The sequence below is a fragment of the Bipolaris victoriae genome (assembly GCF_000527765.1).
Source record: "Bipolaris victoriae FI3 unplaced genomic scaffold scaffold_7, whole genome shotgun sequence".
Lineage (NCBI taxonomy): Eukaryota > Fungi > Ascomycota > Dothideomycetes > Pleosporales > Pleosporaceae > Bipolaris > Bipolaris victoriae.
In genome coordinates, this window is record NW_014575385.1 from 389,866 (window position 1) to 408,755 (window position 18,890).

General features: G+C 52.3%; 11 protein-coding genes across 11 annotated transcripts; 6 read left to right on the plus strand and 5 right to left on the minus strand.

The window, feature by feature from the left end:
• Positions 1–76: 76 nt before the first annotated feature.
• COCVIDRAFT_22867 (hypothetical protein) lies at positions 77–1,393 on the plus strand (the record flags this gene model as incomplete). Its single annotated transcript, XM_014705607.1, has 2 exons — positions 77–1,028; positions 1,104–1,393. 2 exons carry the CDS (start codon positions 77–79, stop codon positions 1,391–1,393), a joined length of 1,242 nt encoding a protein of 413 aa, XP_014561093.1.
• Positions 1,394–1,980: 587 nt separating this feature from the next.
• Positions 1,981–3,338, minus strand: COCVIDRAFT_87491 (glycoside hydrolase family 18 protein; the record flags this gene model as incomplete). Its single annotated transcript, XM_014705733.1, has 4 exons — positions 1,981–2,088; positions 2,147–2,617; positions 2,667–3,233; positions 3,288–3,338. 4 exons carry the CDS (start codon positions 3,336–3,338, stop codon positions 1,981–1,983), a joined length of 1,197 nt encoding a protein of 398 aa, XP_014561219.1.
• A 1,115-nt stretch (positions 3,339–4,453) lies between these two features.
• Positions 4,454–4,669, minus strand: COCVIDRAFT_87211 (hypothetical protein; the record flags this gene model as incomplete). Its single annotated transcript, XM_014705734.1, has 1 exon — positions 4,454–4,669. The coding sequence occupies one exon, from the start codon at positions 4,667–4,669 to the stop codon at positions 4,454–4,456; it is 216 nt and encodes a 71-aa protein (XP_014561220.1).
• Positions 4,670–4,864: 195 nt separating this feature from the next.
• Positions 4,865–5,140, plus strand: COCVIDRAFT_87266 (hypothetical protein; the record flags this gene model as incomplete). Its single annotated transcript, XM_014705735.1, has 1 exon — positions 4,865–5,140. A coding segment is annotated over one exon (276 nt), but the record flags the coding sequence as incomplete, so codon positions are not given.
• Positions 5,141–5,811: 671 nt separating this feature from the next.
• Positions 5,812–6,720, minus strand: COCVIDRAFT_33929 (hypothetical protein; the record flags this gene model as incomplete). The annotated part of the gene is made up of 1 exon (XM_014705736.1): positions 5,812–6,720. One exon carries the CDS (start codon positions 6,718–6,720, stop codon positions 5,812–5,814), a length of 909 nt encoding a protein of 302 aa, XP_014561222.1.
• A 475-nt stretch (positions 6,721–7,195) lies between these two features.
• COCVIDRAFT_22870 (hypothetical protein) lies at positions 7,196–9,040 on the plus strand (the record flags this gene model as incomplete). The annotated part of the gene is made up of 3 exons (XM_014705608.1): positions 7,196–7,868; positions 7,915–8,656; positions 8,713–9,040. 3 exons carry the CDS (start codon positions 7,196–7,198, stop codon positions 9,038–9,040), a joined length of 1,743 nt encoding a protein of 580 aa, XP_014561094.1.
• Positions 9,041–9,930: 890 nt separating this feature from the next.
• Positions 9,931–10,737, plus strand: COCVIDRAFT_87224 (hypothetical protein; the record flags this gene model as incomplete). Its single annotated transcript, XM_014705737.1, has 3 exons — positions 9,931–10,021; positions 10,080–10,516; positions 10,588–10,737. 3 exons carry the CDS (start codon positions 9,931–9,933, stop codon positions 10,735–10,737), a joined length of 678 nt encoding a protein of 225 aa, XP_014561223.1.
• Positions 10,738–11,254: 517 nt separating this feature from the next.
• COCVIDRAFT_87542 (hypothetical protein) lies at positions 11,255–13,399 on the plus strand (the record flags this gene model as incomplete). The annotated part of the gene is made up of 1 exon (XM_014705738.1): positions 11,255–13,399. The coding sequence occupies one exon, from the start codon at positions 11,255–11,257 to the stop codon at positions 13,397–13,399; it is 2,145 nt and encodes a 714-aa protein (XP_014561224.1).
• Positions 13,400–13,526: 127 nt separating this feature from the next.
• Positions 13,527–15,702, minus strand: COCVIDRAFT_87272 (hypothetical protein; the record flags this gene model as incomplete). Its single annotated transcript, XM_014705739.1, has 2 exons — positions 13,527–13,831; positions 13,902–15,702. The coding sequence occupies 2 exons, from the start codon at positions 15,700–15,702 to the stop codon at positions 13,527–13,529; spliced, it is 2,106 nt and encodes a 701-aa protein (XP_014561225.1).
• Positions 15,703–16,795: 1,093 nt separating this feature from the next.
• COCVIDRAFT_22874 (hypothetical protein) lies at positions 16,796–17,704 on the plus strand (the record flags this gene model as incomplete). Its single annotated transcript, XM_014705609.1, has 1 exon — positions 16,796–17,704. One exon carries the CDS (start codon positions 16,796–16,798, stop codon positions 17,702–17,704), a length of 909 nt encoding a protein of 302 aa, XP_014561095.1.
• COCVIDRAFT_87613 (hypothetical protein) lies at positions 17,682–18,759 on the minus strand (the record flags this gene model as incomplete). Its single annotated transcript, XM_014705740.1, has 3 exons — positions 17,682–18,078; positions 18,132–18,654; positions 18,702–18,759. The coding sequence occupies 3 exons, from the start codon at positions 18,757–18,759 to the stop codon at positions 17,682–17,684; spliced, it is 978 nt and encodes a 325-aa protein (XP_014561226.1).
• Between the last annotated feature and the right edge of the window lie 131 nt (positions 18,760–18,890).

Genomic DNA, 18,890 nt, shown 5'->3' on the forward strand with positions numbered 1-18,890 from the left:
TGCCCAACATTCTCGCTCTTACGTTCCTTTCCCTTTCCTTTCCTCTCCCCCACATAAGATATAATAAAACGATACAATGGCCGCCTCAATACCACGCACACGCTGTCTCGCAGCATTAAAAGCAGTCCCACGCTCAACAGCACCGCTGAGATCCTTCGCCACAACCTCCGATGCGCCACAACCACCAGCCTCAGAAACTCCCTCAAAACGCTCCCGGCCCGCGACCTCATTTAGCGATACTCTGAATGCCGGTCCTTCATTCGGCGACTTTGTAAACCCCAATGCGCCCCTCTCCCCCGCCGAAGCATACGAGATCAAAACCGTCCAAGTCGGCCCAGAGGGGCGCAAAAAGACAATCACACGACTACCCGAGTGGCTGCGAACACCAATCCCCTCCAACGCCAACCAAAACTACAAGCAAATCAAAAAGGACCTGCGAGGCCTCAACCTAGCCACAGTGTGTGAGGAGGCAAGATGTCCAAACATTTCCGACTGCTGGGGCGGCAGCTCAAAGAGTGCGGCAACGGCAACCATTATGCTCATGGGCGACACATGCACGCGCGGATGTCGCTTTTGCGCCGTAAAGACATCCAAGGCACCACCACCACTGGATCCCCACGAGCCTGAGAACACAGCCGAAGCACTGCGGAGGTGGGGTCTGGGCTACGTTGTCATCACTGTCGTCGACCGCGATGATCTCGCAGACTCGGGTGCCCACCACATCGCCGAGACCATCATGAAGATCAAGCAAAAGAACCCCACGCAGCTCGTCGAGCTACTAGGCGGAGACTACGGCGGCAACCTGGAAATGGCCAAGGTCGTTGCGAGAAGCGGGGTGGACGTCTTTGCGCACAACATTGAAACCACGGAGCGCCTAACACCTTTTGTCCGCGACCGAAGAGCAAAGTTCAGGCAGAGTCTCGATGTGCTACGGTCAGCAAAGGAGGCCCAGCCCGAACTCATCACAAAGACAAGTATGATGTTGGGTCTTGGGGAAACAGACGAGGACGTCTGGCACGCCCTACGAGGTATGTAACGCAAACTCCCACCAACCAACCCAACCAAAAAAGAAAGAGCCACACGAACTAACATGCCTGATTTAGAACTGCGCGTAAACGGCGTCGACGTTGTCACCTTCGGCCAATACATGCGTCCCACTAAGCGCCACCTCGCTGTCCACGAATACGTAACCCCCGACAAATTCGAACTCTGGCGCCAACGCGCCCTCGACATGGGCTTCCTCTACTGCGCCTCTGGTCCCCTGGTCCGCTCAAGTTACAAGGCTGGTGAGGCGTTTATCGAGAATGTGCTCAAGAAGCGGAGATTGGGTGCGTCGGCTGAGACCAAAGTCGCCGACTTGAATACGGCTGAGGAAGCTGGCAAGGAACTGTAATTTTTTGTATGAAAAAAAAGGGTAGTTTGTATTTTTTTTTGTAGATTTAGGTATTTTTGGGGGAGATATCCATGAAGTCAGGATCGCTTCAACTCGATGCTGCAACTTTTTTATGATTTGTACTATGTTCTTCTAAGGCAGTGTGAGATCTTAGTCAGGAAACGACCGAAGACACAAGATGTATTCGTATGCACTAATCAGTGTATCAAGGAGAAAAGTGTCGTTAATTCATATATGTACGTAGCCGCTGGGCTAATGTGAAGATAAACAATCATGCATCCAGCATGTCCAATGTTATGTACCCGCCCCCCGTTCCCCATCTAGAGAAACCCCAGTAACCCAGACACCCAGTCTAAGCACCATGTAACTCCCCTCATATACAATCCAAGCACCATATGCCCCCCCATCGTGTACAATCCAAAAACGCTAATCAAGAACGAATGTGCAGGAGAAAGGAAACATGTAACGATTGACCGAACCACCATGCGGGTTCAACTCACTCCCCAGTTATCATTCGTGGAGGAGGACACCGCTCATCGCGCCTGCGCTAAGATCGGGGCAAAGAAAGCCCACGATCAAACCCGCCCTTAGTTGTTCGGGAACCCGGCCTTCAGGTTATCATACTTGCTCGTAGGGTAGCTGAGCAAGTTGGTCGATTGATCCAAGGCACCAATACCTCCAATGCCCTTAACAAACTGCCCTCAAAGTCAGTACTAGAGTCTTGGAGAAAAAAGAGAAAAAAGAAGGACATACCGTAGATACCAAACTATCGTCACCCTTCTTATCACTCGAGCTCTCCCACCACATGCCGCCACCAAGTCCGTTGTCACGGATAAGCTGGGTTTTCTTGGCAATAATCTCAGGTGTGTCATAACTAATCATGAGCTTAGAGTTGGAATCATAGCTCCAGCTAGCTGTGATTTGGTCGTCAGTGTAGATTTGAGCGCCGGCCTGTGGCAGGACCTTGTAGTCGTAGACGCCTGTTTCCCAGGTGCCCTGTCCCACACCCTGGTAGGGCTTGCCTGGGCCGTCGGTGTTGGCAAATGAGCGGCCGTACAGTGGCATTCCGAGAATAATCTTGGAAGCTGGGACGCCGGCAGCGACGTAGTCATTGATAGCTTTAGTGGTACTGAATGGGGTGCTGTTTGAGTTGCTAACGGATGGTGCCCAGTTAGCGAGGTGTCCAGAGGTAGTGTCCCACGATCCGGCATAGTCATAGGCCATCTAATCATGTCAGCTACGTTGCTTCTCTTTGAGATAATCATACACATACCAGGTTCCAGAAGTCAAGGTACTGGTCCATCTGGCCGAGCTTCATAACGTTGTAGTGCGTGGGGCCTGCAGGAGATGCGATTGTTAGAAGAAGATGTTGGCCGTTAGCATTTTCGTTCGAGTAGGCTGTCAATGCCCGGCGCGTCTCCTGTAGGAGGAGAACCATGTCATTTGCTTGGGAATCGTTTGCTGGGTACTCCCAATCAATATCAAGGCCATCGAAACCCATATTTGCCAAGAGGGCAACAGCGCTGCTCGCAAACTTTGCTCGTCCCTGCGCAGTCGATGCAGGTGTCACGAAATGAGATGAATAGGTCCATCCTCCAATAGACAAAAGTACCTTAAGCTTGCGGTTGCGCTTCTTCTGGAGGAACAGCTGCTTCACGCATCCGTAGACATTGTTTCCAACATCATTCCAAGAATCATTTGGGTAGTGCTTGTCGGTGTCGGACCAAGAGTCGGTCAAAAAGACCTCACCCGTGTCCCGAACATCAGCAAATGCATACAGGACATGGGTTAACTCTTCAGCTGGAAGATCCTGTGGGTTGTAGTTGCGGCCATAGATAGCCTGCGGGGTTCATCAGTATGTAAATCCTCCGCTATTATGCTAGGGACAACGTACCCAATTGACAAAGTAAGCAACATTCTTGTAGCCCGACGTTGCAGAGTTCATGACGTTCTGCTCAGCCTGTGGAACTGGGCTGGCTTGAACAGACGTGAGGGAGTGGAATAGGGATGTCATTCCCAGAACCATGTTGGTGACGCGCATTGTGATGTCGCTAGTGGCGCGCTACGCCGTGTTACGTGGCTGTGGCGGAGGCTAGTGCAGGTACGGATGTGGCTTCGGTTCAGGACCGCAGTTCAAGGAAAAGTGGAGGGATGGGAGGCCTTGTCGAAGTGTTTCAAAAAAGGCGTTCAACCCTCGGAACTTATACAAGAAGGAAAGATATCGACTGGCGGGCAAAAGGACACTACCGTTTAGTAAATGCGATAAGGAACGAAGAAGGTCAGTCGACCCTGCAAGGAACTAGAGATTGGTCAGAGGATACTACACAATCTCTCTAAAAGGAATGTGACAGTGACGAAGTGGAAGAAGATGGTGCAGAGATAGTAGACTTCAGGATAGATGGGTTACATATCCTCGTCCACGCGCCGACGGCATTGCATCGGCAGGGTCGTGAAGCTAATGTTCGCGCGTGGGTATTTCGCAGGATGCATTAGTCCCAATCCTAAGAACATATCCGATGGCCCAGAGCATAGGGAGAACGACGGATCAGGTACAAACGGGTACAGTCTGGAGACAGATGAGTGCAGGTACCTTGTCCTCGGAGCGAGATATTAAGCGCCGAACGATCCTGCACTTAAGATAGCTCGCAGATACGATATAGCCGCCAATGGTTCTCTATTCTCAGTTGATAGAAGATAATTTTGCTCTTCGTTGTTTTGAAAATGTCGGCAAATCTTCTTAGTGTACAAGTCTCCCATCCACTGCACTAGCAGTGACATTATGGGAAGCTAGCGGCGCCTTTCTTGAAGGAGTTACTGGAAGATCCACGGGGTTCCAAGAGCCCAAAGGCGGCAACTTCCCGATGATGGATTTTCTGCATGGTGCGTACGTGAAACCTCCTACAATCCTCACGGCTTCGGTGCTGTGGCGGTGTGCAACGTCGAGATACGACACAGCACCAAGTTCAACAACGGCATCCAACTGGCTGCTACTCGCTTGCTCTGTAGGGGCTGCCTCACGGTCCCTATTGGCGGTGTGGTGAACCCTTGCCATCGGCACGCTCAAGTATGACCCTCCAGTTGAAAGTCATGTGAGATGATAAGACGTTGCGAAGCTTCCACTGGCTTGCTTCGTGAGGGTGGATGCTGTAGGAGCCAGGATGGATAGATGAGAACGCGCGCCACAAGCACAGTAACAGGAATAGTCCAACTTGGTGCCAGACAGGGTATTTTGACCAGGGCTGAAGAAGGTGGAGATGGGGACCCACATGAGCGCATCTCCCGCGCGCGTGGATATGTCAAGCCGTCAGATCATCTGATCGCGCCCGCCGGGCACTGATACTGCGAAGCGACGCTTGCGCTCGACGGGGATAGCATGAAGGCCGATGAAGATGATCCAAGCGTATCGCGGAGAGGAGCAGGTGGTTTGACCGTTAGGGCGGACGGTTAGCCACATTTAGCCGCGATGCAGGGCGAGAGACGAGAGACCGAAGTAGAAGGAATTCCGGCCGAGATGCAGCAAGTTCACAACTCTCCACACTCCAAGCTCTATTAGCGCGTCAAGTGAGCCGCCCACTCAAGGAGGATAGAGGCACGCGATGCTGTTTTTTGAGGTGCTTGCAGCGGAAGGAATGCCACGCTCCACGGCACGCGCTGAGGAAGCTTGGCCTTGACGAGGTTTTGCTGAGTCTTGCGAGGCATACGGAGACCTTGGCAGTTTGTTGCGGCTCGTGCCGTTGCATCCTATGAACAGATGGATAGCGGAGAGTGAAGAGAGACGGGTGTGCGAACAAGAGAGACAGTAGTACGTGACGACTTGTGTAACCCTCGGCCCGTGCACGCTCGGCTTCCATTCTACCCCGTTACTCCTTTCCTACTGTAGTAACCGTTGTGTTACATCGCAGTAACTACTCCCTTAGCCTACAGTCTCTAGTATTATCTGTGTTGTAATGCCAACCATGTGACTTGTCGGCTGAGTCAAACATGTTCTTCCAATGATTGATGCCCAACCTTATCTCGCTATCGTGAATGTATACTGCTTGCTTAGGCTTTATATCGAGCTTTGGTGTATTTCATTCTGTATGTCTCTCGCTCACTGATATCGCACATGGTCGGTTATGTTGCATCGCGATAATATTCTGCTCCACTCTGTTATCTCTACTCTGTTGTCTCCTTCATCTGTCTGCATCGACCAGTCGAGACGGCGTGTGTTATGGTGGATGCTGCTGAAGTAGGCATCACGGTATCGACTGGACAACTGATAAGAGACGTGTCCTGTCGAAGGACACTATAGAACTGTCTGTGGGGTATTACGAGGACACCTGACTCCCTACACACCTGACTTCAGAATGATTCGGTTTTCGCGTAATTTCGCCTACTGTACCCGATGTTGTGCAGCTCTTAGGCCACTTTTGCTCTGCCTAAGCCATCAGCCTTTGCATCAGGCTACCGATAGGTCCTATGGCTTTCTTGCCCAGCACTGCATCTCGAGTACCGTCTCTTTTTCTACACACCGCTTTTTCGATCCAGCCATCTTTGGTGATGCTCATAGCCACTGTCCGCCTGTCGGACCATGTGATGGTGATCTGTCTGACCGCAGCATCGGCCTCAATGTCCAGAATATGTGCGGCTCCATCCCCGTCTTCAGATGCCTCAATATCAGAACTGGCATCATCATCGCTCACAAATGCGTTCAGGACATTGCTGGTTGATGCAGTTGCCAAGTCCTCACTGTCCCGTCTTTGCTTCATGAGCCCTGTCTCTTTCCTCAACTTTCTTACAGCATCAGCTCGCATGTTCCAGCTCACAAGCTCTTTCCGCAGTAGACGTCCGAAGCGTACCAAGTCCTGCTCTGGATCATGTTCCTCATCTTTCCCGCTTCCTGGTAACCATTTGGCAGCTAACTGTTGGAGTGGTATGCATGGAGGAATGGTGTGCTTGTGGATGCTCAGAAGTTTCTTGTCTCCCTTGTCTCGGACGCTCAGCAGAACATGGTACGTGTCAATGAATTTCTCGGCGACAGAAACATCAATGCTAACGCCGAGGATGTTCCCGTCATTGGCTGCATGCGGATCCGGATCTTTGACTCTGTAGGCAGTTACGCCAGCGCATGCACGATATACGTTTTCAAGATTGCGCTTTGATTGTTGCGTGATGGTTTGCTGGGCCTTGTCGGAAGATTTGCTGCGTTCATCTCTGTTCTGAAGACGTGCTGCGAGGTGGGGTTGCGACAACAGGACTGACGACAGGTTCGCGCGCTGGGCTTGTAGTGTCGCTAGGCGAGTGTGAAGGTCACCAATTTCGTCGTCAAGCTGTTCGACTGTCTCCATTTTGGGTTTTGTGTATTAACGCTGGATATACAGTATACACCGTATGTGTAAGTGATGCGACGCTGTTCCACGCGCGTCGACAGGTTCGGCGCGTTGGCACGTGAGTAGGTGTGGCGTTGGTAGGGGTCAAGTGGCATGAACCCCCGGCTCGCCTAGTGCTGCACCGCCGTTCTTAAACTCTCATTGAGGACACGGTTGAAGCGTCAGACGCACCTCGGTTCCGTGGCGATCATTGTTGCATCTGCATCTATTAGTGCTGCTGTCCATAAATCCCTCGCTCTTTTTGTTTGCTAGTCGCTCTCTACCCAGTAACACTTTTCAAGGATTTCATCTTCTCTTTCCTTCGCCCCAAACCCCTAGTCGCTGATCCCTGACATCACCCACCTGCCCACATACGACTTGTATCACCAACACCTACTCCGAGATTCCCGCTGTTCCCCCTCTTCAATTTCAATCGGGCCAGCAACACACACAAATGAGCAAACGAGGCTCGCGATCCAAGAATCGTGGCTCTGTACTCCGAGAACAGGGCTCGACCGACTCGCTCAAGGAAAAGAAGAACGGAGATGCGAACACGACCGCGACCATGAACGGCGCAATATTGGAACATCGGCGCAAGCATGCTTCTTTCGATAGCACTTCGCCCTCAAGTCAAGCTGCGTCGCTGATGGGCAATCCCAACTTCTCGCTCGATGACGAAGTACCTAAGCTAGGACAGGAGGACGAAGGACCATCCAAGGGCTTTTTTGAACTCTCAAAGAAAGACCAGAGCAACTTCTTATTGCTGGTTCTGCTGTACTTTCTCCAGGGTATACCCATGGGTCTGGCGCATGGCTCCGTACCGTTCCTCTTGAAGCACAGTGTCTCCTACGCCGCGATTGGTGTCTTTTCGCTTGCCGCGTATCCATACTCATTGAAACTTCTTTGGAGTCCAATCGTGGACGCAGTCTGGTCGCCTACTGTTGGCCGTCGCAAGAGCTGGATTCTGCCAATTCAGACAATCTCTGGGTTTTCTATGATTTGGCTGGGCAAGAACATCAACCGCATGATGAAAGAGGCTGGCGAGACAGACAGCGGGGTTTGGACCTTCACATGGTGGTGGTTCGCGCTTGTGTTCCTGTGCGCCACCCAAGACATTGCTGTAGATGGTGGGTAACACTTCTAGACTTAAAGTGGCAAGACTGACAATACCAGGCTGGGCACTTACTCTTCTCTCAAAGGAGAATCTCGCATACGCCTCTACTGCGCAAACCGTCGGCCTAACCGCAGGTCAATTCCTCTCGTACACTGTATTTCTGGCCTTCAACTCGAAGGATTTTGCGAACAGGTGGTTTCGCAGCACTCCCGCAGAAACGGGCATCATGGAGCTGGATGGCTACCTTAGCTTCTGGGGCTGGGCCTATCTGATTGTCACTTTCGGATTGGCAGTCATGAAGCGCGAAGACCGTGACAGGAACGGCGACGGCATTGGAGAGGTCTACCGCACCATGTGGGGTATCCTCAAGTTGAAGAACATCCAAAGCTTCATCATCATTCACCTCATTGCAAAGATTGGATTCCAGGCGAACGATGCTGTCACGAGTCTGAAGCTCTTGGACAAAGGCCTAAAGCAGGAGCAGTTGTCACTTGTCATCCTGGTGGACTTTCCCGTTGAAGTTTTCCTGGGCTACTACATTGGCAAATGGTGCCAGACGTACCCTCCGATGCACATTTGGTGCTGGTCATTTGTTGGCCGCCTGGTCGCTGCAGGGTTTGCGCAGTTTGTCGTGTCGATTTTCCCAGCTGGAGGTGCATCGAGTGGATTCCTCCTACTCGTCATTGCGGAGCATGTGCTCTCGACTTTTATGAACACAGTCATGTTTGTCGCTGTCAGCGCCTTCCACGCTAAGATCTCTGATCCATTGATCGGCGGCACATATATGACTCTTCTCGCCACGTAAGTTCAGCTTGCCTCATCACACCACTTGGATTTGTAATTGACTTGAAATGCAGTGTCTCGAACCTTGGTGGAACATTTCCACGCTACTTTGTTCTCAAGGCAGTTGACATGTTCACCTCGGCGACTTGCATGCCGCCTGCTGGTGGGCTCAAGGCTGGCCTGAAAGGACCCCTCGTCACGCAGCCTTTCTCGTGCGCCGTTGAAGCCGAAAAGCATCGGTGCATTGAAGGAGGAGGCGTGTGCAACGTCACAACGGATGGATACTACATTGTGAACATGCTATGTATTCTGATTGGAGTATTGACATTCTGGGGGTATATCAAGCCTGCGGTGATGAGGATACAGGCATTGCCATTGCGCGCGTGGAGAATTGCTGGGTAGAGGTCCGCGGACACATGTATTTTGTAGTATGTAGGGCATAGAGTTAGAGCCTGTTATGGAATGGATGTACCCTGCAAGACTGCTGAACGTGTCTTGTCGGTTGCGACGGTCAATGCTAGTGTTGGCTGCAGTGAGGCTGAAAAGTTTAAATTCAATGTACTTGAGACGATGGCGAGTTTCCAAGACGCTTGCGCACGTTTGTCCCGCGCTCGCGCGCTCTCCCGTGATCAGGCGTGTGTGGGTAGCCAATAGTTCGAGACCTGATGCAACTGACAAAGACGCAACTGACAAAATACGCCGAAGATGCCGAAGGACTGGAACCGCGGCGCAGCATTTTGACTTTCTTGGGATTTCTGACATATCAGGCCATGTGCGTCTGCAGCGGGCCGGCATTAGTGTGGCAAAACCCTTAAAGAGAGCCCTGTACTTGCGCGCACTCTGATAACACGAGCACATCTCCAATCACGACTTACTCCAAAGCACCTACAATCCAAACAGGGCCCCCAGTAAACGTTGACGCTTAGCTGAGTACGGCTAGTCGCTTGGACCACGCGTTTTGACATCTGTCGCAAGCAGCCTGCTAGACTTAAATTTCTCTTTGGCCTTTCTTCCCTTGATTCCTATTCGCCTACAGCCATACCGCAGTCTACTACTTAAGTATCGGTTCAAACTCCCCTAACCTGAATCCGACTATACGCTCCGATTCTACCTCATCGCCGACCGCCAGTTGCGCTTTTAAAAGTCGAGTTCATTCCACGCCGATTCCGCCGAGTTCTGTCATTGTCATCAACTTGCGAACCGACTTGGACACACCGTATCGCTCCCAACTACGTAGATCTTTCCTCTCGTGTCGCGCGTCGTCCTCTTAGTACACAACCTAGCCAGAAACAATGGCCTACTCAGCATACCAGCCCAAGGCGCGGGTACAAAAGCCCGCGCCTCACTTCACCGGCACTGCTGTTGTCGATGGTACATTTGAAGGTACATTGATATAGCCCTTGACAAGACAGGGCGATATATACTAATTGTCTCTGTCCAGAACTCAGCTTGACCGCCTACACATCCACCAAGCAATGGCTGGTCCTTGGCTTCGTCCCCATGGCCTGGACCTTTGTCTGCCCGACCGAGATTCTTGCGTTTAGTGATCGCGCCGCTGATTTCGCCGCCCGCGGCGCCAGTGTTGTCTTCTCCAGCACAGACAGCGAGTACAGCTTACTTGCATGGACCAACGCAAGCAAGAGAGACGGAGGGCTCGGCAAGATCAACATCCCCCTGCTTAGCGACAAGAACCACAGCATTGCGAAGGACTATGGTGTCTTGATTGAGGAAGAGGGCATTGCCCTCCGTGGACTTTTCTTGATCGATCCCAATGGCATTGTACGACAGATCACTATCAATGATCTTCCCGTCGGACGTTCAGTAGACGAGACTCTCCGTCTGATTGATGCCTTCCAGTTCACAGACAAGTACGGCGAGGTACGTATGCCTGCTATACGGTCTTCCAACCCATGTATATGCGGAGTTAAATGCTAACTTTGGTTCTCTAGGTCTGCCCCGCAAACTGGAACCCTGGTGATGAGACCATCAAGGCGACCCCCGAAGGCAACAAGGAATATCTCGCCAAGGTCCACGTTGACACCAAGATGTCAGATGTTGCGGCCAAGACAAATGGTAAGTCTACATGGCGCTGGACATAGTCGCGTGTCGGAGAATTCTGCAAATGCAGTGTGCTGATATCTTATCTTGCAGGTACTTCTTGAGTTAGATTGTTTGAGCCTGCTGAATCATGCGATGTTAGCATCTCGATGCCTCGAGGCTGTCTGCATTGATTGGCGCTGCTTTGGCATCTGTAATTAGTTTTCGGCCCTACAGCTTCACCATGCTGTCTTAGCGATCAACATTCCCCTCTATAGACCGTAGAAATTCTAAATTATATAATCACCGCGCCTGTTAGTCCTGCACGCCAAGTAAAATGGTGTTCCAGGCACAGCGGTATGATGCAAGTGTGCTATACGAATATGTGGTCCAAAAGCTCGGTGTGGATTTAATCAAGCAGTGCATATTGTGAGACGAATTGTCCAATCATCAATGCAAACACGTTGCATGTATATACCGTGTATGGAATGCATGCGTTAGCGCTCGCTTGGCACACGGCTTTGCGCGAACGCCTTCGGTCTACCCCTTTCGATAAGGTCCACGAGCGACTCTCCAATCATGGAGCCGCGACTAAATGCATTACTAGACCTCTCCAGCCCAGGCGGCATGCCGTACGCGACAAATGCACCCGATGTTACTACGTCCAGCTCGCATAGGCCACCGCACCAAGCCGATTCTACTTTTGTGCGGCCCAAAGCGCTGATGCTGGCGAACTCATTGTCGCCAGACAACACCCAGGCCAACGATTTCCGAAAAGAAGTACATGACAAGATCCACCCAACGCGAGCAATGCCTAGTGCTCCTATAGCACAGGTACTCAACAATGAGGCCAATCTGCTTTCTTCACAATCTGTTCCCAATACTTTTGCTCCCTCTACGACCCCATTCAGCGGCCGACTAGTGGATCTCCTCCTGGAGAGTCCCGAGCATACAAAACAACGATGGGATCAAGACCAGCAATTCTTGCAGCCCGACAATACGGGATACAGCCCTTCTGTAATCAAGCTCCCCAGACTTCCACAGCCTCCCAAGAAGACGGCAAAACGGCCTAGGATACCGCCGCTATTACAGGGCTTACATCAGCCTCCACCTTTACCACCTGAGGGCAGGTTGTTCCCGCCAATCACTGGAGAGAAAAATGCTTTTGCTGGTGAAAGAGGATACGATTCACTATTTGAAGAACCAAGAGGTAAAGATGTGGATGACCATGCTTTTCTTGAAAACAACACCCAGGAACTCGTTAGGAGTGCTCAACATGGCGAGTATGGCCCAAATAGTCAGGTGGCAGCACAGAATGCCCCGCTGAGTGGAGTACCTACTGTTCAAGAGGCCAAGGCCCAGTCGAACCAGGAGATAAGTCCTCCTAGTCAAACCCAGATTAAGCGTGGAAAGAAGCGAACCAAGTGGTCAGAGCAAGAGACCAAGGATCTGCTTATAGGCGTGAGCAGATTTGGTATTGGAAGCTGGAAGAAGATACTGCAGAGTCCAGACTTTACGTTCAACAACCGCACCGCTGTTGATCTGAAAGACCGATTTCGCGTGTGCTGTCCTGGTGAAGGTTTGAAACCCAGGCAACCAAGGGCCAGCGTCAAGGAAAAGCACTCAGTGGACGCTGTAGATACCCACCCTGACGGTCACGGTAAGAGTGCAGAACAAGGGCACAAAACAAACAACTCTGCATCTGCATCCTCAGATTCTACAGTAGCTACACGTACAACCAAAGCTACCGCTACAATGCCCAACCTCTCTGAGCTGGGTATCCACGAGCCCTTTTCTAAAACAGCACGCCGCCCGCGACGCCCCTTCACAGCAGCCGATGACGTGAACCTACTCAAAGGATTCGAAAAATACGGCCCAGTCTGGCACTCCATGCGTGACGACCCGGAGCTCGAGTTCGGATCGCGACATGCAACAGACCTACGCGACCGATTCCGCATCCGGTACCCAGAACGCTACGTAAGAGCAGGCTACAAGCTCAAAAATAAAGAAAAAGAGCGAGAAAGAATGCGAAGAGGCATAGACATGGAAACCGACGCTACCTCAGCAGTAGAATCCTCTCCATCTCTCACCACACCCAAAGATAAACCTCACGACGAAGCAAACACCATCGCTCTATCTAAACCCCCAACCATAACACCGTTATCCTACCCATCCACCAACAGCGTCCCCCTCACCTTCTCCCAACCCCCGCTCTCCTCCCACCTCCAATACACAACTCCAACCACCACCAATGGCCCATCCCTCAAACCCTTCACAACATCCTCCTCGTACCTCGCCGACCCCTTACCCACGCTCTCCTTCTCCGACGAAGAAGACATCACAGACGACATGGCGCATAACGCGCATTCAGGCGGCGGCGACCAAAGCCCCGTGACGCTGAGTCGGAATATTCTGCGCTGGGCTGATGCGAACCCTTCGTCTTTGTATTCGTTTGTCCCCAGGGCTGGAGGGTATAGGGCTGCTAGCGGAAGCATTGGTGGGGGAGAAAGACTGATGGGGTTTGGAGGGGGTAGTGAAGGGGTAGGTGGGAGTAGTAGTACTGGTGCTGTGTTGGCTGGAGGACAACAGGTGCAACAGCAGCAGCAGCAACAACAACAACAACAAGGTGATGGCATGATGAGGAATAATATCCTTCCCGAAGCAGAAGGCTGGTCTTTTGCGGATCGAACGGCGAATCTGGCGTCGTTCAAGTATCGAGGTTGAAGCAAAGAAGGAACAATAACGAAGTCACAGTTTGGAATTATGACGGGTAAACGACAAGATATGGTATACTACATGGGAAATTGCATCTTTGTTCATTATCTTCATACACCCTTTCCGTGTTCCTGAATTACCTAGCACTTTGGCAAACGGCCAGACAAAACTGTCTAAAATCGCCTCGAGTCGCTTCTTCAAGGTCTTCTTCAACCATGCGTCCGTATTTCTCTTCGTACTCGTTCATCACGCGCATGAGGTGCATGCGATCCCAGTGGAAACGGACAAGGCGCGAGATAAGCAGCTCGACGCGCTGTTGGCGGTCGTGTTTGCTGGATGTAGAGGAAATGCGGCTGCCAGAGGAGCGGCCGTCCGCGGGGGGTTCGATGAGGTCAATGAGGGCGTGGTGGAGGAGCATGGCGTCTCGTGCGGGTCGGTTGACTGGGGAAGGTTAGTACACGAGTACCTTGTTGAGGTGAAAGTGGTAGGGGAGAGGGGGAAATTGACTTACTGACGCCGTTGAGAATATGTGCAATGACTTCGCCAACGAGATTGTTACTCTTCTTTAGTGCGTCCCTAGCAAAGTTTCCTTGATACTTTCGCTCGTACGTTCGGAGCACCTCGCGCAGATGCGCATCGCTCCGCATGACAACGATGCTCAGCATGACGCTTTCACCGCCTTCTCTGGCGTTGATGGCTTTCCACAGCGTATCGACGTCACGGTTGCGGTACTCGGCTGGCCAGACATCGCTCTCTTCCTGCCGTGTGGCGTCCAGCGCCATCAAGATAGCTTTGCGGAACTTGTCTGCCTTGAGCTCCTTGTCCATGCAGCGTGTGAGCGAATCGCCGTATCGCTTGTCCTTGAATGCGTCTTTGATCTCGCGAACCTCGTGATTTTGACGGCCCATGAGGGCTTCTATAAGAAGTTCACGGCGCGCAGAGTTGGACTGGTACCAGTAGTTGGCCCAGTAGCCCTCGCTCTCATACTTTCCAAGAGCAGTCACGTAGGCAATCTTACCAAAGTTACCGCTTGTCTTCAACTTGATATGCTTGGCAATGTTGATTCCCCTGCCCTGGACCTTGCAATGCCGCTTGTACTCAGCTCTCAGCTCGAGCATCTGATCGTGCGAAAGTATAGGAATGATGTCGATGATAGTATCTACGTTGGGTGTTCGTCCAGCCATGGCATTGACAAGTGCAAGAGCATCATCGGTAGCATCGTATATCCTAACCCGACGTTTGTCCTTTTCCTTCTCTTGATAACGGTCGCCAGAGCCATATGCCGCCAGAGCCAGTTTGTCAGCATGTTTGGAAGGCTGTGACCGGCTTGGGGATCGACGCGAGGATGAAGGAGCGCGGCTGCGGCTGCGGCCGTGCTTAGAACGGCGAGAATCTCGGGGTTCGAGACTGTCGAGCGGTTGCAGGTCATCGAGGTCGTCGTCCAGCATCAGTGCCTGTGGCATAGGACTGATTGACTGATAAGTACCATGGTAGGCTTCAAGAAGAGGACTCGGTGGTGGAAGTCCGCCAGGATATCCGCCAGGCAAGCCTCCCGGTACAATCGTCTGCAAGTCAGGCCTGTTGCCGCTCACAGACAGCCTATCCATGCGCAACCCCTCGGGTTTACCTGGTGCACCAAGGTGACCCTGCGGACGCATTTCCACGACATTGCGACCCTCAGTCGGACTCACAACACCAGTGTATGAAGACGCACGGTGGTGTTCGGGGCGCGGCGAGTGACGACCCATTGGAGGAGGTGGGAAGGGTTGCCCATTAGCTGAAGGCGGAGCAGGAGCTTGTGGCATAGTCGTGTATTGGGGCTGCGAGGCTGGCGCCTGCGAAACCGTTGTGTACTGGGGCTGTGAGGCTGGCGCCTGCGAGGTCATTGTGTACTGAGGTTGCGACGGAGGAGCCTGTGGCCTAGTCGTATACTGAGTGGTTGGCGACGCGACATTAGGCACAGCTGTGTACTGGGGTTGCGGCTGCGTAGGGTAAACGGGCTGTGAGTTGTGTCGCACATGAGGCGGCTTGGAATCTGCTACTGGCTTCGCAGTATATGTGATGGTTGGCGGAGGATTCGCATACTGAAAAGAGCCGTCTCTCCCCGTCGTACTCGATGTCCTGCTATGGCCAGAGGTTGGGGCGGCCGTGTACGAGAAGTTGTTGGCGGTGGATGCATACTTGACATTGTTTGCATTGGCATATGTAATGTTAGCAGCCGGGGGAGCTGCAGTTGCAGGATGCGCGAATGAAGCGGCGTGGGGTGCATAGCCGGGGCGTTCGTGGGGAGGGAGGTCACTGTAGTTGCCCATGGTTATGGGCTCGCTGCGTGATCTGGTCGCCATGTCTCAGCTGAGTTGTCTTGCGCGAGGTTTGTTGGAGACATTCTCCAGAAGTCAGATGTCGCTCTACTCACGTCGCATATTGCTGATCTGGCTGCCTGATCTCGTACTGCGGGGTCGAGGCTCCGTCAGCTGGCCCATATCGCTGAGGCTCTTGTGCATGGCTATGGCTGCGGCTGCGCGAATGGTCGCGTTCTCGACCGCGCCCCGGCGATTTGGAGCGCGAGCGCTTGGAGCCACTGTCGGGTCGTAGAGACATGGTGTTGTTGCTTTTTTTCGCTTCGCTGCCGATTGTGGCAAACTATCAATTCATATGTAAATGTGGTCGCGAGTTAGGCGCTGAGTGTCATAGCAGTAGGTTGCGCGTCAATGTCAAAAAGGCGATGGCGGGAAGCTGCCATACTACTACCGCTGTGGCCCCCATTGAGTCTGGCGCTTGCATGGTGGATTTGGGGGCCAGGCTGAACTTCGGACACACTTCTTCCTGAGTACGGAGGCATAACGAAGGATCATCTGTAGCGTCGAGTATTGCACATCAACATGCTGCAACGTCAGATGTCTGGAGTTTGAGCGGGAGCTGTCAGATTCCATGTCTAGTCGCGGGGAAATGTTCGCCGAATCCAACAGCAGCCCGCCCTGCTTTCCTTACCACGACTCCATCATGCGTCATAGCGTCGGTAGGAGTAAGGAAAATTTAAACAAAATTGATAACAATATGACTGCTGTTGAGCCGCTCCGACATATGCCGAACCCAGCACAACTATGAGTGAAGACGTGGGTCTCAACTCACCGCTTCAGCTGCCCATTTCGCCGTCACTCGGTGCAAGCTGGCGCACGTTCGCTACACAATTTCTATGGCCTAGTGATGACTGGCTCTATCGATGCGCTAATTGGTGCTTCTCGATGATAGTGGTGAAAGGGCCCTTCGGCGAAACGCCACGCTGACTAGAAGTTTGATCCTAGCTGCTGCAGACAGGCGGTCTATCAGCTCAGTTAAAGCTGAAGTGATGTCGCTGCCAAACATGGCACCCCCTTTTGCGTCCTCTTACCACATATACATACCATGGCTACCATTGCGCCCCCAGAAAATCTCCAGCTCCAATCAGCCCTTGTTCAACTGCCGTCTGAAATCAAGCACATCATCTTCAGCCTTTGCCTCGTCAGCGGTACTCCAATTTCCGACCCACAGATTACTCGCTATAACAAGGAACAGCAGAAAGGACTAGTGGACAATAGCCCCTCGAGGGTTTCTCTTCTCCAAACATGCCGCAGAATATATCATGAAATCGATCGTCGACCATTGTTCGCCCAAAACACCTTTCGTTTCTCAAGCCTAGCTACGATGCGAGCATTCCTTCAAGCACTACCGGCAAGCTATAGCAAGTGCATCCAAGACATCGAGATTGATTTGCGGAAACTAAACTCTGATCACCCCCATCTCACCCGTGAGTGGTTGCAATATCTAGCGTGGACTCAGGACGACCGCAAACCGTCCCTGCGTATGGATACAGGCGGCTTAAAGTGTCTCCGACTCAATCTCGAGGCGTGGCCTGTGATTCCAATGTACCGATGCGAGCTTTGGAATGTCCTTCGAAATATTCTGCGGGGGTTTGCGGATATTGAGAGAATCGTTGTCACCGGAACAAGCAGAGGTAAAACGATGGCTCAGAAGGCACCATGGTCGCCAATCCATTTTGTAGGCGGAGACAATGTAGGCTCGGATGACCTGATATCTCGAATGAGCAACTGCGTGGTGGCGAGACTCGGTGAACACAAGGTGATCAAATGGCTGAGGAAGGACAACAAGCTTCAGTTGGAAGTCTCATCGACGGCCCCTGCAGGCGAGAATACGGTTGCACAGCTGACTGGGTCCGGTACTTGGCCATTGAACGGAGTCTGTACTGTTTCTACTTATGAGCAATACCGCCTTGATAGCAAGGGTCCAGAGCTCAATCCCAGTGTCGACGGATGATGGGCCTGGCGGGATCCCAAGGGCCATGAATTTCGTTCTTGTACTTTTGCAGACCGATCAACCACCAACTACAGACTCCCATGCTGAGGAATGTGAGAATCCCCCCGAGGATGGCGCCGGCTATGAACGTGGCGCGGCCGTTCCCTGTCAGAGTAACGAAAAGACTGCCCCATGCGCATGTTACCAGGGTGATTGTCAGCGTGAGATGGCCCCATGGTGACCTGGCACGCAGTTGACGACGGAATATTGGGAAGAGACCGAATACCTCAATAGAGAATAGGGTCAACGAGAAGACATGGGTGGTAGATGGCAGGCGTGAAGCAAGCACTGCCGATGCCATCATTGCTGAGTTTGTAGATATCGAAGCTGGTAGTCTAGAAGCTGCAAGTTAGCCATTGAAAATGGTGGCTTGGTATGTTGTTCATACTGTGCATCTGTACCCGCGCTGTAATCAAAGAAGGCAACGTTCATCATCAATAGCCACGCGCTTATGGCCCATATTGAATCACTCGTTGTAGAGCGAGTGAGCGACTTGAGAATTGGACTGAGCCCAAGCAAAGCCGCATAGATGAGTATGGCAGATTTGGCAGTTGCCAGACGCTGCTTGGCCCTGGGCGAAAGGGTTTGTGAGGCTTGTGGCACGACATCGTCTATCTCTGACGTAGGCGTCAAAGACACACTGGCAACCGTCTTGAACTCCTGGCCCATCCAGTGATCCCACAAGACCCATGCCAGCACTGTGCACATACTGGCCCATCCGACTACGGCGACAGGTGACACCCTACCGTGAATGATGGCTACGAAGCAGCAGCAAAAGATGATGACCGACGCAAGATGCTGTACAATGACGGTTGCATCGGACATGAGCGACCAGAACTCATAGGGCTGTAGCCTAGGATTTCGCTGCAGGTGGTCAAGAAAAGTGGCCTCGTCTGTGTAATTGTCGGGGACTGTACGTGTGAGAAGAGGTATACTACTGCAGGCTGCCGCGACTCACAGGGTTGCTTGAACCACAGAAGCTTCTTGTAGTGGCCCTTTGGTTGGCGACTTGACATGCGCGACCCACTCTTCCTCTTTCTTGCAGGCCCTACAAACGACGCGCCTGTTGGGTCCAGCAGCCTGTTTGCACTCATGTCATGGAACGGGAACTTGATTAACACGAGCACGAGTGTGGTTGGGGAACCAC